General features: G+C 45.4%; 1 protein-coding gene across 2 annotated transcripts in view; it reads left to right on the plus strand.

Annotated features, from left to right (window-relative positions):
• The window catches only part of ppp3ca (protein phosphatase 3, catalytic subunit, alpha isozyme), a 77528-nt gene that overhangs the window by 59659 nt on the left and 2252 nt on the right, over positions 1-15617 (plus strand). Inside the window, exons 11-13 of one of the 2 annotated variants that reach the window (XM_077233420.1) lie at positions 76-160; positions 1876-1973; positions 2496-2543. In XM_077233420.1, the coding sequence (XP_077089535.1) occupies positions 76-160; positions 1876-1973; positions 2496-2543 (231 nt within the window). The remainder of the gene's footprint in view (positions 1-75; positions 161-1875; positions 1974-2495; positions 2544-15617) is intronic. The other variant, XM_077233421.1, reaches the window with a different exon arrangement.

Below are 15617 nucleotides of genomic sequence, written 5' to 3' on the forward strand. Positions count from 1 at the left end.
AGAAAAGTTTCTGTAGGTTTTTAGCCTCTGGTCATACAAACTGAGACTGCTTCATGTTTTTCTTTCCGCCCACAGCCAATGCAGCAGCTGCACGCAAAGAGGTGATTAGGAACAAGATCCGTGCAATTGGGAAGATGGCCAAGATGTTCTCGGTGCTCAGGTACAAATGGGGCTTCCTCCAGCTGAGTCATTCAGTCTGCGGTCAACTGGGTCACAAACTGTTCTTGCTTGACATATATAGAGGAATGCAAGATGCAAGATATTGCTGATATTCAGTACAACATAAAACTGGGATGTAAGAAACTATTTTAAAGGTTCAGGATTGAATTCTTTGGACATCTGTAACATAAAAATGCAAGTTTGGGGAGGATAATTATGTCAGTAAGTATTTTTGAGAGACCCCTTTCCTAAAATATAAAGGCAGCTGTATATTTTGATTCATAAATACCCATTTATACTGTCTAAGAATAACAGTAAAAGTGATTTTATAAAGATAACAATTATATTGTGAATATATTTAAATCAAAATATGGGCACAATACTTTTTTTATTTCCTTTTTTATTTACTGTAAAAAAAAAAGAAGTTATTTCTGTCTAGCCTGAATGCAGAATGAAAGGATAATAATCTAAGTTTTTCTCGTCAGTAATTTTTGGCAGACCCCAGTTTAATAACTCGGTTTAATCTGCTTGGTTTTTGAAATGTACTGAATATAAAGTTCACTGATAACTTATTTTATATGTACACTACTTTTCAAAAGTGTGGGCTCAGGGTGATTTTTTTTTAATTATTATTATTTTTAAAGAACTTAAAGGTAAGGTAGGCAATTTTTTTCATAAACACTTTTTGTTATTCGGCCCGAATGCAATGATAGGAGGGGCTACCTGCCTGTCAGCATAATGTATTTCCATTCTTCCACGCACCTGCTTGCACAGACATCACACGTCATCAATGCGATTTGTAAGGCTATGCAGAGTTGTAGTCAGACAATCACCGATCGCTGCAAACAAACAGCAGCCGTATTTACAGGTCCTTCTGAACCAAAACAACAAGCTTATGCTGCCTTCATGCCATGTCGGAACAGTAATTACAAGATGGCCAACAATGACGTTCGACCCAAAGTTGTTCACGACCTCAGACTCGAATTTGTGTGTCTGTGTCAACACTATCAACGCCAAAATGAATCTGCAGCCGTCATGTGGTAACAAGTGAGAGCTCTGTTAGTTGTTTACGTTCATTAGGTAAGAAATGAGGTAATTTAACGCCATCTCTCATGATGCTTTGCAGAATTTGCTATGTGTGTTCATGTGTTTTGAAGGAGGCATGGTTTTAGAGAGGACTCTGAAGGGAAGGTGGGATGGCATGCTTTCAAAGCTAGCTTGCTATTGCTAGCCTCTCTGAAATTGCCTACCCTACCTTTAATACTTCTATTCATGCATTAAATTGATCAAAATTGACAGTAAAGAACATATATAATGTTACAAAATATTTCTATTTCAAATAAATGCAAAAATATTACACAATAAAACATAACCATATTAAGCAGCTCAACTGTTTTCAACATTGATAATAAGAAATATTTCTTGAGCACCAAATCAGGATATTAGAATATTTTCTGAAGAATCATGTTACACTAAAGATTGAAAATTCACAAATTACATTTTAAATTATACTTAAATAGAAAACAGTTTTTTTTAATTTGCACAATTTACAGTGTTGTTTTTACAGCATTTTTGATCAAATAAATGCAGCCTTGGTGAGAATAAAAGACTTCTTTCAAAAACATTTTAAAAAATCTTATTGGCCCCAAACTTTTGGACAGTAGTGTAAAATCAGTGTGTGATATTATTTCTGATGGTTATATCCTGTCTTTGCAGAGAAGAGAGTGAGAATGTGTTGACCCTGAAGGGCCTGACCCCTACAGGCATGCTGCCCAGCGGGGTGCTTTCTGGAGGCAAGCAGACTCTGCAGAGTGGTGAGAACACGACCCAGTACTGGCCATGTTCCTCTCTTGGTTCTTGTCTCCCTCTGTCTCCTACTCTCCTACTCCTATCTCTCTCTCACTTCTTTTTATTTCCTCCTTTACTGTCTCTATAGTGTCTGTCCCTGTCTCTTCCACCTGTCTCTCCATCTGTCTCTCTCTGTATCCTCTGACAAACTCCAGGCTTTGGGGTGCTGCTCTTTTAGTTCCCCCAAAGCATGGACACATTAGTGGGTCGGTTTACCCGTCATTGGTAAACTGGGGTGAGAATGAGTTTCTGAGAGGCCTCTAGGGTGTCCAGAGCACAGCAAGCGTGAAAAGCAGGAGAAGCCTCCTGCAAAATGTGCGAATGGTTGAGGGTATTGTCTGAGTCTGTGGTCCATAGTCTGGTTGGCGTGCATGCGTCTCACAGGGTTGTCCCGGCGCCTGCCGCTGCTTGTGCACAACTGCTTCCTGTGCGTTTCTGCTGTTGCATGGCTTGTTCAGGTGTAACACACTCCCCATCTCTTCCTCCAGCAACCATCGAAGCCATTGAAGCCAACGAGCCAGATGAAGACGGAGAAGGTAATTCCTGGACATGTATCTGGGTGTAATCCAGCATAGACTGGTAGAACATGGTGGATGGTTTCTAGCTGGTGAGACCAGGTGGTATCGGGTTTGTTTCTTGTTTCAACATGGTCTACCAGTTGAAACCACATTTCAAAACACATCTACCAGTAGATGCTGGATTTTCCAGCACACTCTGAAGTTGACTGCTCTAAATAACTAACTGACACACCATATTAGATTTAGATTAGACCAGAAAGCCACCACATCACTACGAAAAGGCACCGCACATGTCTGGGAACAGTTTGGAGTCAGGCTGTTTTCAAATAATCTGACATAGCCTAAATTGCTTACTGGTTAACAATGTGGCTGTGTCCAAAACACAAGGCAGCTGCCTTATTGTCCACTCAGTCAATGACTAAACAGACAGCACCTAAGGGAGTTATTTCACGCAGACTTCCAAAGCACCCTAACATCACAGTGAAAGACCCAAATCAAATTCATGTGAGCTTTAGAGACAAGCAAATTTTCACTGCTCAATGCTATGGATTTTTTTTTTTATGTTCTGAATTTTATTTGTTACACAAAAAAAAATGGATTTATACACTACCATTAAAAAGTTTGGGGTCAGTAAGATTTAAAATAAACACTTTTATTTAGCAAGGATGCATTCAATTGTTCAACAGTTATTTCAACTAGTAATAATATTTTACAGTATTGACTGTATGTTTGATCAAATAAATGCCTTGGTTACTCCAAACTTTTGAATGGTATTGTATATTTACATGTACAGTTTAATGATATATTTGTAACTTTACCTAAATAATGTTTACATTTATTATTTTATTTTGATTTAAAAATATAATTTATTGTAAATTTTTCACAAATAAAAATTGTTCTTCAAATTTTTGGTTTTCTTTAAGAAAAAAAATGGAAATAAAAGCTCTTCAGCTCTTATCTTCAATAAGAGTTCTTCAAGAAAGCAATTAAGTTAAATTGGCATCCATGGCATAACATTACTGATTGGTTTGTAATTTTCAACACATTCTTACTATGTGACCTAGCCTATCACAAGCCACTGACCCCAAGTTAGCCATCCTTATTGTTGAGCCCTGCACTGACTACAATATGTGTTTCTCAGTTAATATGCAACATTGACAACAAGAAAAAAACCATTTATGAATTAATTTACTTCTTTGAACTGCTCCATCAGCCAGCCTTTTCCCCCAACTGTCAAATCGCATGCAGAAAGGCATGGAAGGATGCATCTACTGAATACTGCCCTTAAAAACAAACCAGATAAAGTTATCTTAATGTATTAGGATTCAAATTTGCCTTGATGCCTTCCTGCCCCCCTATATTGCATGCAAATGCAGTGGGTTTTTTTAGGTTTTAGACACAGCCATTATGCAAGTAAGGCATCAAAAGATGCTATTTGTATAGAACTTTTATTAACAGCAACAGCAATTTAACCAGATATTTGCCGTGCCCTTTTTGAGTTTTGATATTAAGGGAACATTCCTTTTACATCTTGCATGATGGTTTGAAGTAGCATCTTAAACTGAAGGCATGATTTTTGATATGGTATGTCGGGTGCTGTATTTCCTTTGGCCCTCATGGTTCAAGTGTGGGCGTAGCATGTGATTAACCGCAATCAGGAACTCTCAGCCAACCAGAGTGTGTTCCTCTTCTGCAACCTCTCACTTTCTGAGACCAGCTCACCTCAGTGATACACAAATGAATGGACACAAGGGGTTTGGATACTGCTTTCTATTTCTACAGTTAATCGGTTGACAAATAAAGACAGAGCTACTGTGAGCTACGAGGTTGTTAATCTTTGGTAAATGCTTCTCTTGAAACCGGCAGCCTGCATTATTTCAAATTATTTTTTTAAATGATCATGTTTAACAGCTGAATTTGTGATGAAAAACTACATCACCCATGATGCTGTACAGAAAATTCCACAAATTAAAGTCATGACAAGCAAATAGCCTCAAAAGAGCTTGCAGGAAACGCCCTCTCACGTGAAGTACTTTTCTCTAGCACTTTTCGGTTTCTGAAGCACTTTACTGGTTCTCTACGCTCTCAAAATACTTACAAAACACACACACACACACACACACACACATATATATATATATATATATATATATATATATATATATAGAACTTGCAATAAATACTGTTTCTATGAATATAATCAACTTTTTTTTTAGTTTTATTTTACTCCATCATTTTTTAAATCAACATGTTGTTTGCAATGCTTCATGGGATTGTAGTTCTTTCCCTCAATAAAGCCGTTAAGTACCTTTGTTTGGGTTTTTTTTTGTCCAATTTTCAAATAATTTTTTGCTTCAAAGCAAAGTGTGGGATGTTGTGATTCACCTCGTGGCTGGTTGGTTCGGTCCGTGGCTTATAACACTTTAACAAAGACACTTTAAAATTCCCTATGTGAAAAATAAATGGAAAAAATATTTCCGGAACCAATGCCTCTTAAAAACTATTTGATGGGCACTGTTGCATTCTAGGAAACGCAACTGATGCATGAGTTTAAAAGCATTTACAAATTAGTTATTAAATGATTTTTTTTTAAATGAAATATAAGTGAATATAGATCTTTTAAATATTATATATTCAAACATTTAAAATATTTTTATTATGTGTGTAAAAAGAATATGCTAAATATAAGTGCATTTAACTTATTTTTTGTAAATTTTAAATCATTTGTTAAAAGTGCCCCTATTATGGTTTTTCGAATATTCTCTTTCATGCAGTGTGTAATATAGCTGTTTGTGAATGTAAACGTTCTGCAAAGTTGTAAAGTCGAAAGCGCAGAATAAATAAAGCTATTGTCTCCCAAAAGAAAGAATAGACTCTGAACCACAGAGTCGTCTGTAATTAAAATTCCACTGTTACGATTCTTTGTCTCTAGATAAGACATTTGTATAATGCCGCCTTTGTTGCACGTTGTCTGCCTGCGAACAACTTGTCCAGCCCTCAAAGACGTCATTTTACTGACGACGACATCTCAGTGTTCAATGCGGGATTCGCAAAATGCTTGCTCTTGAAAGATGGGTCAGTACCCAGGTTATTTGGATCAGCTTGCTCCGTTTTGTTGATTGGTCTACCATTTCAAAAAACAAGTTTATTGATGTACATACACTTGTTAATGCTGATGGTGAGGAATTATAATGTCCATGAAACTGAGTAGCGTATCACTGAGAAACGTCCTGCTCAAGTCGTCTTTGCGATGGAGGTTCAGGTTGAATAACTAGTTCTTCCAATTTTTCACCATCAGACTCGCGCTCAAATTGATCAAATCGACTTCATCGTTACTGTCTTTACAGTATGTACAATCGGCAAGGACTGAGAAAGCCTCCGGAGCCGAAGTTCAATTATGGTAATCTGACAAACGCTTTAGGGGTCATTTACTTGTTGAGTCTTTTGCGCGCTCAAGTTCATTATATTATATGTAGCTCAAATAGAGAACGACACCATCCTGTTGCGCTAATTTTTTCCAGGTGTGTCAACACCGCATTGAGATTTCTTCTTTTCAGAAGAAAAGGCCACAAGCAGGCCACACTTCACTTGTCCAGTGACACTTCACTTCACTTCAGTCATGTCACATGAACCAACGATCAGCTTTGGCCTTTCTGTAAAAACATTGAAAGCGCAGCCAAGATGGATGAACAGCGGATAATAGTTGTAGGCTAACAGGGCGGGTTTTTTATTGTTCATCTCCATAAATATATCTTCTTGTATAGCTATTGCAAGGGATGGAAATCCATTTTTTCCTTTGCTGAAACTTCATCGTTTTCATGGAGAAGCGGCTCATGATTGCTTAGCAATAGCAGACACCACAACAGCCCATGCTCCTGAGCGCGCTTTTTAAAAAAGGAGAACACGGTGCAGCCTCCATTTTCCATGCACTTTTAGACGTGACGTGTGAACGCCCACTGAAGTGGTAGACCAATCGTAACGTCTCAGGTTACGACTGTAACCTTTGTTCTCTGAGAACTGGAAACGAGACACTGTGACGCATGACGCATTGGTGAACGCCTCAGGTGTGACAGGTGTCTGAAATTACTATCAAATCACCGCAATCATATTGACCGGCAACAGTCCATGAATAATTAACGTGCAAACTGGAAGTATATAAGGGCGCCTTGCAAACATGACATTCACCTTATCGTCTGAAGGGACTGTTTGGCAGGCAGGCAAAAAGACGCAGTGTCTCGTTCCCTGTTCTCAGGGAATAAAAGTTACAGTCGTAACCTGAGACATTGCCTTTCGAAAGGGAACTCGCATTGCGTCGAATGACGCATTGTGGAACGATATGCCCACGCCGGCATGCTACGGGGAGTCCATGCCCATTGGCAGTGACAACTGTCAGAACCAGCAAATTAAAGTGAAATGGCAGAACCATTCACCCTCAGGTCACACTGGGCTGTCAGTGATAGCATTTCTACGGTCATAGCCCAAGCAATACGCTTTGTTTAATGGAAGGCCTACCTGGGGCTGCTCAAGGGCCTGGGACCACAGCTTCAAATTAGAAGTGGTCCCTTCTAGGGAATGTGGCTAGGGAACCCGAAGGAGCGCCAGCCAATCCCTATTCAGGGGAAGATACTCACCCGAAATGCCACCAGGAAGGCCTGACCTGGCGTCACTTACATGGGACACTTCAGTCTGGCCAACTACCTGTCTGTCTGAAGACAGAGCCTCTGGACACTTGCCCTAGGTTAGGCATCCAACCCGAGGGACTGCGAAGCTGACAGTGAACCACTCGGCCCAGATCTAAGAGACGGGGTATCCTGGAGAGCATGTCTTGCTAGTGAGGGGAGTTTCTCTGCTCGATCCACGGATCTACCCAGCGCTTATGTTTCAAAGCACTGAGGAGGCCTGAAAAGGCCTAAGGGCTGATCTAACTGGGAGGCCTCACGAGAGGCCTACGACCATCTAACTAGACACAGGAGGCTGAGTACTCAGTGACCCTCAGTGAGGGGAACACATGGCCTGCTTGGTAGGCAAGCCAGGCTGTAGGCTATATAAAAAGAGGTTCCGGGAGGGAACAAGTAGCAGAAAGTGACTTTATAAACTGATAGCAAGCGGCCACTGGCTGTGAGGGCCTGCCTTTAAGCATTGATCTATCTGAGGCTCGGAAGAGCAGCAGCCTCAAGAGAAAGATTTCTCGTATGAGAGGCTGCGAAACCGCTCAGCCTGTATGAAAAACACAAACAGAGCTCAGGGGAGCGATGTACTCAGGAAAATGTCAGACGGCCCCGTGGGCCGGACATAAGATCTATCTGAAGCCCCAGCGTCAATCTCTAGAAAGAAATCTATATACTCTCTAATAAAAATTATTATTATTTTAGAGAGGAAACTACTACTACTCTACCCTGAGGTGGCTAATAGCCCGAGGGGCTAAAACAGATGTGCTTAGAAAATAAACCAAACGGCAGCATTCGACATTTCCATTCTTTTAAAATGACATTCTGCCACTTAGTGCTCCGCTAACATTCCAGTAGAACATTTACATTCATGGATTTGGCGGACACTTTTATCCAAAGTGACTTACATTCCATTTCAATGTACACATTTTTATCAGTTCTTGCTTTCCCTAGGAATTAAACCCATGACCTTGGCGTTGCAAGCACCAACACTCTACTGTTTGAGCTACAGGAAAGCTGTAAGAAATGAGCAGCGGCCTCAAAATGCTCTCATAATGAGAGGAAGCCTAAGCTGTTAACATAGTTTACATCTAGAATGAGCAGTGGCACACCCCGTGAATTCACAAAAAGGGAAGGCCATCACATACTCACACATGAAGCCCATATAATTGGTGCTTCTCTCTATCGTTCTAGCCACCTAACAGGGGGACTTCAGGGCCCTAATAATACCATACCTTACCTTATACCAGTGATATGACCCCATAACTCTTCACAGGGAACGAGGGTCTGTAGAGATATACATTGTAGTGTTAGTTGCACACAAAAATGAAAAATAAGACTCATTCAGCTAACCTGCGGTGTGCAAAGTGATGACTCACCACACAGTTCTTTTATGAACATGGGGTCTACCACCATTACATGCCTGAAAGAGGTACTCTCACTAACCAAGCCAAGGCGGGTCGTCAGAATATCGTATTCCACTCATCTTAGGCCCAGCTTCAGGCCTGATGTAAGAAGCGCCTGGGGAGTCGTGGAAGAGAGGAGAGGGCTTAGATATATTAAGCAGTCAGGGGAGGTGATCCATCACCAACACTGTTTGTGTTTGTGCTGAATCTCCTCCCTCAGATCCCTCTTCTTGCAGGAGTCCCGCCTCTTCTGTAACCTACTCCTCCACGGAGGGGGTGCACGGGCGACGCTGGCTCTCTGGCCCTGTCTAAGGTCCTCGGACCGTGACGGGCCAGGCCCTCCTGCCTGTCTGGGTGTGGGCACGGATCTCAGTGGTATACAGGTTTTAAATGCCGCTGATTGTGCCTTCGCCTCTCTGAATTTTCCAACCACCGCCTCCACGGAGGTGCCGAACATTTCAGAGGGTGAAACCGGCGAATCGAGGAGAAAGCACTCGCTGCAGAACTAGGAGGAGAAAAATCATCCACCTGCAGCTCACCCTCGTCAGCCGCCGAATGGTCGATCGGCGAGCTCCATCTGAGAACCCCATGACGCATGTCGCCGCTCAGCACGAGCGGGATCTGAGCCACGAGGTCCAGACGCTGAACCCTCTTCTCTCGAGAAGAAGGCCAGACGAGAGTGGAGCATTTTCACAGAAAAACGCTCACAATTTGCACAGACCGCTCCCTCAAGAACTGCCTGTGTGTGCTCTTCCCCCAGACAAAAAGTGCACAATTCGTGTGTGTCACCCAGCACTCAGCCTTCTTAGTGCATTTCATAATTACCTGATTTTCAAGCGCTTACAGACAAAACAGTCCCTACAGACAAAAAGATGAATGTCGTGTTTGCAAGGCGCCTTTATATACAGGTGCTGGTCATATAATTAGAATATCATCAAAAAGTTGATTTATTTCAAGAATTCAAATTAACAGGTGAAACTAATATATTATATACTCATTACATGCAAAGTGAGATATTTCAAGACTTTATTTGTTATAATTTTGATGATTATGGCTTACAGTTTATGAAACCCACAAAATCAAAATCCCAGAAAATTAGAATATTACATGAAATCACACAGTAATTACACAGGAATACCATGGACATTGAACCAGGTTTTGGTTCTTTTGGCAGTGTGGGCAGGTGCAAATCTTGCTGGAAAATGAAGGAAGCATCTCCATAAAGCTTGTCTGCTGAAGGAAGCAGGAAGTGCTCTGAACATGTCCTGGTAGACGGCTGCGTTGAGTGGACAGCACAGTGGACCAACTCCAGCCGATGACATGGCTCCCCAAACCACCACAGACTGTGGAAACTTCACACTGGACTTCAAGCATCTTAGATTGTGTGCCTCTCCATTCTTCCTCCAGACTCTGGGACCTTGGTTTCCAAATGAGATGCAAAATTTGCTCTCATCAGAAAAGAGGACTTTGGTCCACTGTGCTTTATTAAATCCAGACTCAATGCAGCCTTCTACCAGGACATTTTCAGAGCACTTCATGCTTCCTTCATTTTCCAGCAGGATTTGCACCTGCCCACACTGCCAAAAGAACCAAAACCTGGTTCTAATGACCATGGTATTCCTGTGTAATTACTGTGTGATTTCATGTAATATTCTAATTTTCTGGGATTTAGATTTTGTGGGTTTCATAAGCTGTAAGCCATAATCATCAAAATTATAACAAATAAAGTCTTGGAATATCTCACTTTGCATGTAATGCATCTATATAATATATTAGTTTCACCTGTTAAGTTGAATTCTTGAAATAAACTTTTTGATGATATTCTAATTATATGACCAGCACCTTTACTTCTACGTCGCATGTTAATGATTCATGGGTTGTCACTGGTCAACACGATTGCCGTGATTTGATAGTAATTTCAGACACCTGTTATGCCTCAGGCGTTCCCCAATGCGTCATTCGAAGCAGTGCGAGTTCCCTTACGAAAGGGTACAGACTAGGCCATCTGGCCAATCAGAGCAGAGTAGCTTGGGATTTGGAGAGACTGATTCATCCGACGAGTCATTTGAGAATCATTGAAAAATGTGTCTTTTTTTTTTTTACTTTGATGCATGTAAACCTGTTGTAGGAGACTTCCAAAACAAAATTAGGAAACTTTAAAATAGCATAATAGGTGCACTTTAATGCATTCTTTTTTTTACACTTTTTAATGAATTAAACAGCTTTAAATATGTCTATTTATTTATCAATTTAATAAGTCATTTTACAAAATTTTTTTATTAATTAATAAATTGACAATCGATTCCTTTATTTGAGTTTTTTTTATTTATTATTCCTCCATAGAATATATTTTGGATATTCAAGATATACACTACCTTTTAAATGAGTCTCTTATGTGCAAGGCTACATTTATTTTATACAAATACAGTAAAAACAGTAATATTGTGAAATATTATTGGTATTTAAATGAACTGTTTTCTATTTTAATATATTATAAAATGTAATGTATTCATGTGATGGCAAAGCTAAATTTACAGCATCATTAAATCTTCAGAAATCTGTCTTCAGAAATCATTCTAATATGCTGTTCCCTTTCGTAGTAACTCCGAGTTACGTCGGATGACGACGAATGGGGGTTTCGCTTAGAACACCTATCGACTTCGAGTATTATAAAACGAGCCAATGGCGATGAAATGCCATGGGTCTGCGGAATTTGCATAGCGTAACTCCGCCCCACCTCGTGGGTATAAAAGGAGGACGCTCGGCAACATGCAGATATGTTTTCGCTTCGGAGCCAAGATTATTTCTTCACTCCACAATCAACTCTGACTTCGCTCTATGAGACGAGCTTCTCTCTCCGGTGTTGGTGTGACGGCGATCTGCAGCGAGCTCACAGTGCCTGCTGATCTGTCAGTGTGTGTGTGTCTCCCTGTGCGCTTCAACATCGCGGAGTTTTTTTCTCCTCTCATAAAAGAGCTCGCACGCGGCACGTCTTTTTAAAGACGGCTCGCCCGTGCATTTCTCTACCCGATCTTCGGCTGATGGACAGGGTGACCTGAGGGTGTTGGTCTGGAACAAGGCGCCGACTCTGTGTCCACGCCCCAGCCCCCCCTCTTTAATGACGGTGCCCGCTAGCGAACTGATGATTCCACGAGTCTACCCTCGGGTGGCCCGTGTGTTTTCATTTGAAGCTACAGAGGATGATGCTGTGTCTGTAGCAGCATCACTAGGTGGGCTTGATTCTTCTGGAAATGACGACTCTTCACAGCTGCCACCCTTTGGTGTGCATACGGCTGTGCCTGAGTCTGATCCGGAGATGATGGCCATGCTTTCCCGGGACGATTGGTTTTTGGGTGAGGCCGCCGACGCGTCCACGGCAAACCCCAATATCTTTCCTCCCGGACGTGCATGATGAGTTCACGGGTCCTCTCGTTGGTCTCATCCGCCTTTCCTCCCCTCAGGGGCCGCTGCCCATGGGTACACTGGGGTTCCCCCGGTTGAACGCTCTGTTGCCATGCTACTGTGTCCTCAGAGTGCTTCCCGGCGCAATCCTAAGCACCCGTCCAAGCCTGTAGTTCTTTTCGTCACAGTAATCTGTGGCGAAATCCTATAGTGCCACAGGACAGGCAGCTGCCTCACTGCATCCCATGACCGTTCTGCTGGTCTACCTGACCCAGACGCTCATGGACATGCAGGAGGGCGGGACTGACCCGAGGCTCTTCAGTGAGCTGCACGCCGCCACTGACCTTGCTCTCCGAGCGACGAAAGTGGCTGTACGCTCTCGGAGTCAGGTGATGTTCACCAGTTTGGGGCTGACCGGTCTGATGTGCAAGATGTCGGGCGGACCCGTCTGCTCGACACCCACATCTCCCAGGTCGGCCTCTTCGGCGGTGCGGTTGAGTGCTTCTGCCCAACAGTTCTCAACCGCCCGTGAGCAGATTGAGGTTATTCTGCCCGACGGCCCCGCCGTCCGCTCAGATCCCTCAGTCTGCCCACCGCCGAAGGCTCCCTCCCACGGTTCCAACCCCGCCCGTTCACCCGGGCCTGGCTCTGGAAGACCGTAGGGGGATGCCACAGCCCTCTCCAGCCCCGCACCCCGCCAAACGCCGGGTTAAGCGGCACTTTTGAGATGGGCTGCTCAGAGATGAGACTCAGTTCTTTCCAGGAGTTGGTATCAGGGGCCACTCCTTTCCCCGGTGGAGGGCTGGGGAAGAATCCTTATTCAGGAAGAACTGACTCTCTCCTCTCTGAGCATACTGAGTTCTCGGACGACACAGAGCGCCGCCCACAAGCCGTGCTCTCCTCTTCCCCCTCTGCCCCAGAGGTGGTTGACACGGCGTGCCGTCCACGGACCGTTTCGCCCCTGTCCCCCTCTGTCGCCAGACCCCTGACAGAGCAGGCCCCCGTGGAACGCTGGTCCTTCCCTGGCCTCCTCTGTCAGGGTGCGGTTATGACCTTGCCCCCACACCGGGCCGCTTTGCCGCCCTCGTCTGGGCTGGTCATTTCCACTTCGCTGCACCACCGGGGGGACGTCTGTGGTTCTTCACTCCGCTGGCACAGTTGGGAGCCTGCACTAGAGCTCCCTATCTGTTCCGCTGGGTCGTGCGAACCATCGGCTCGGCTATGCGATTCAGTTCGCACGGTCTCCTCCCGGCTTCACGGGAGTCCGCTCCACTTTGGTCGGTGGCTATGCCCTTATCATGAGAGCGGAGGTTGCTCCCTACTGGCGAAGGGTGCGATTGAGACTGTCCCTCCAGCCGAGATGAGGTTCGGGTTAACAGTCCCTACCTCATTGTCCCGGAGAAGTCTGGTGGGTTACGGCCAATCCTGGACCTATACATCTGAACCGCTCCCTTCTCAGGCTGCCGTTCAAGATGCTCCTGGCCAAACGCATTTCTGGATGTGTGCGGCCACAGGATTGGTTTGCAGCGATCGACCTGAAGGACGCCTACTCTTATGTCTCCGTTCTCCTTCGACTCAGACCGTACCTACGTTCTGCTGTCAGGGCGCGCGCATGTCAGTACGCTGTTCTCCCATTCGGGCTAGCCCTGTCTCCTCGCGCCTTCACAAGGTTGTTGAGGCAGCCCTTGTTCCTCCATGGGAACACGGGGTTCGCATCCTGAACTATCTCGGTGACTGGCTGTCTTAAGCTCACTCCTGAGACCAGGTTTGTGAATACAGGGACCCAGTGCTCCGGCACCTAGCTCGTCTGGGCCTTCGGGTCAACTGGGAAAGGAGTAAACTTTGCCCCGTGCAGAGGAGCTCTTTTCTCGGCATGGACTTGATCGCTTTCTCCACTCAGCCATTAAACAAGAGTGCGGTCCCACTGAAATTGTTTCAGAGGCTCCTGGGGCATATGGCATCTGCAGCTGCGGCAACGCCGCTCGGATTGCTTCATATGAGACCGCTTCAGCTGTGGCTTCGCGATCGAGTCCCGAGGTGGGCATGGCATCATGGCACGCTCCGAGTTACAGTAACTCCGACCTGTCGTCAGACCTTCACCCCGTGGTGGAACCTCAGTTTCTACGGGCCGGTGTTCCCCTAGAACGAGTTTCCAGGCATGTTGTTGTCTCCACAGATGCCTCTTCCACGGGCTGAGGGGCCATGTGCAACAGACATGCTGCCGCGGGCTCCTGGACAGGACCCCGGCGCCTTCTGCTTGTCAATTGCCTCGAGTTGCTGGCAGTACGCCTTGCCCTGCACCGTTTCCTCACGTTGCTCAGGGGTCAACACGTACTAGTCCGTTCAGACAATACCGCGACTGTAGCGTACATCAACCGTCAGGGTGGTCTACGCTCCCGCCGTATGTCGCAACTCGCACGCCACCTCCTCTTATGGAGTCAGAAGCACCTGAGGTCCCTTCGTGCTATCTACATTCCGGGAGATCGGAACTTTGCAGCCGACGAGCTGTCACGGTTTCGGCCCATCTCCGGCGAATGGAGACTCCATCCCCAGTCGGTTCAGCTGATTTGGGACCAGTTCGGGGACGCACAGTTAGATCTGTTTGCCTCTCACGACTCGACCCATTGCGCCCTGTTCTATTCCCTGACCGAGGGCTCTCTCGGCACGGATGCACTGGCGCATAGCTGGCCGCGGGGCCTACGCAAATATGCGTTTCCCCCAGTGAGCCTTCTCGCACAGACCTTGTGCAAGATCAAGGAGGACGAGGAGCAGCTCATTCTGGTTGCGCCGTATTGGCCCACCCGGACCTGGTTCTCCGAACTGGTACTCCTCGCGACAGCACCTCCTTGGCCAATTCCTCTGAGGAAGGATCTCCTTTCTCAGAGACGGGGCACCCTTTGGCACCCTCGACCCGATCTCTGGAGGCTCCACGTGTGGCTCCTGGACGGGACGAGGCAGGTTTGAGTACCCTGCCACCAGCGGTGGCGGCTACCATCACTTCCGCTAGAGCATCGTCCACGAGACATGTCTATGCGTTGAAGTGGAACCTCTTCGTCAACTGGTGCTCTTCTCGTCGAGAAGACCCCAGGAGATGCTCGATCTCTGTCGTGCTTTCCTTCCTGCAAGATGGGTTGGAGCGAAGGCTGTCTCCCTCCACCCTGAAGGTGTATGTGGCCGCTATTGCCGCATATCACGAAGCAGTTCAAGGTAAGTCTCTGGGGAAGCACGACCTGATCGTCAGGTTCCTGAGAGGAGCGAGGAGACTGAATCCTCCTCGCCCTCCTCTCGTTCCCTCTTGGGACCTCTCAGTGGTCTTAAATGCCCTGCAGAGGGCTCCCTTTGAGCCTCTGCAATCAGTTGAGCTTAAGTTCCTGTCTATGAAGACAGCGCTCCTGGTTGCATTGGCCTCCATCAAGAGGGTAGGGGACCTGCACGCGTTCTCCGTAGACGAAGCGTGCCTGGAATTCGGGCCCGGTCACTCTCACGCGATCCTGAGACCCCGGCCTGGATATGTGCCCAAGGTTCCCACCACTCCCTTCCGGAACCAGGAGGCTAACCTGCAAGCGCTGCCCCGGGAGGAGGCAGACCCAGCCTTGGCACTGCTCTGTCCAGTACGC

The sequence above is a fragment of the Siphateles boraxobius genome, unplaced genomic scaffold (assembly GCF_051911475.1).
Source record: "Siphateles boraxobius isolate OS27281-9 unplaced genomic scaffold, OSU_SipBor_1 18, whole genome shotgun sequence".
In the NCBI taxonomy this organism is placed as follows: domain Eukaryota; kingdom Metazoa; phylum Chordata; class Actinopteri; order Cypriniformes; family Leuciscidae; genus Siphateles; species Siphateles boraxobius.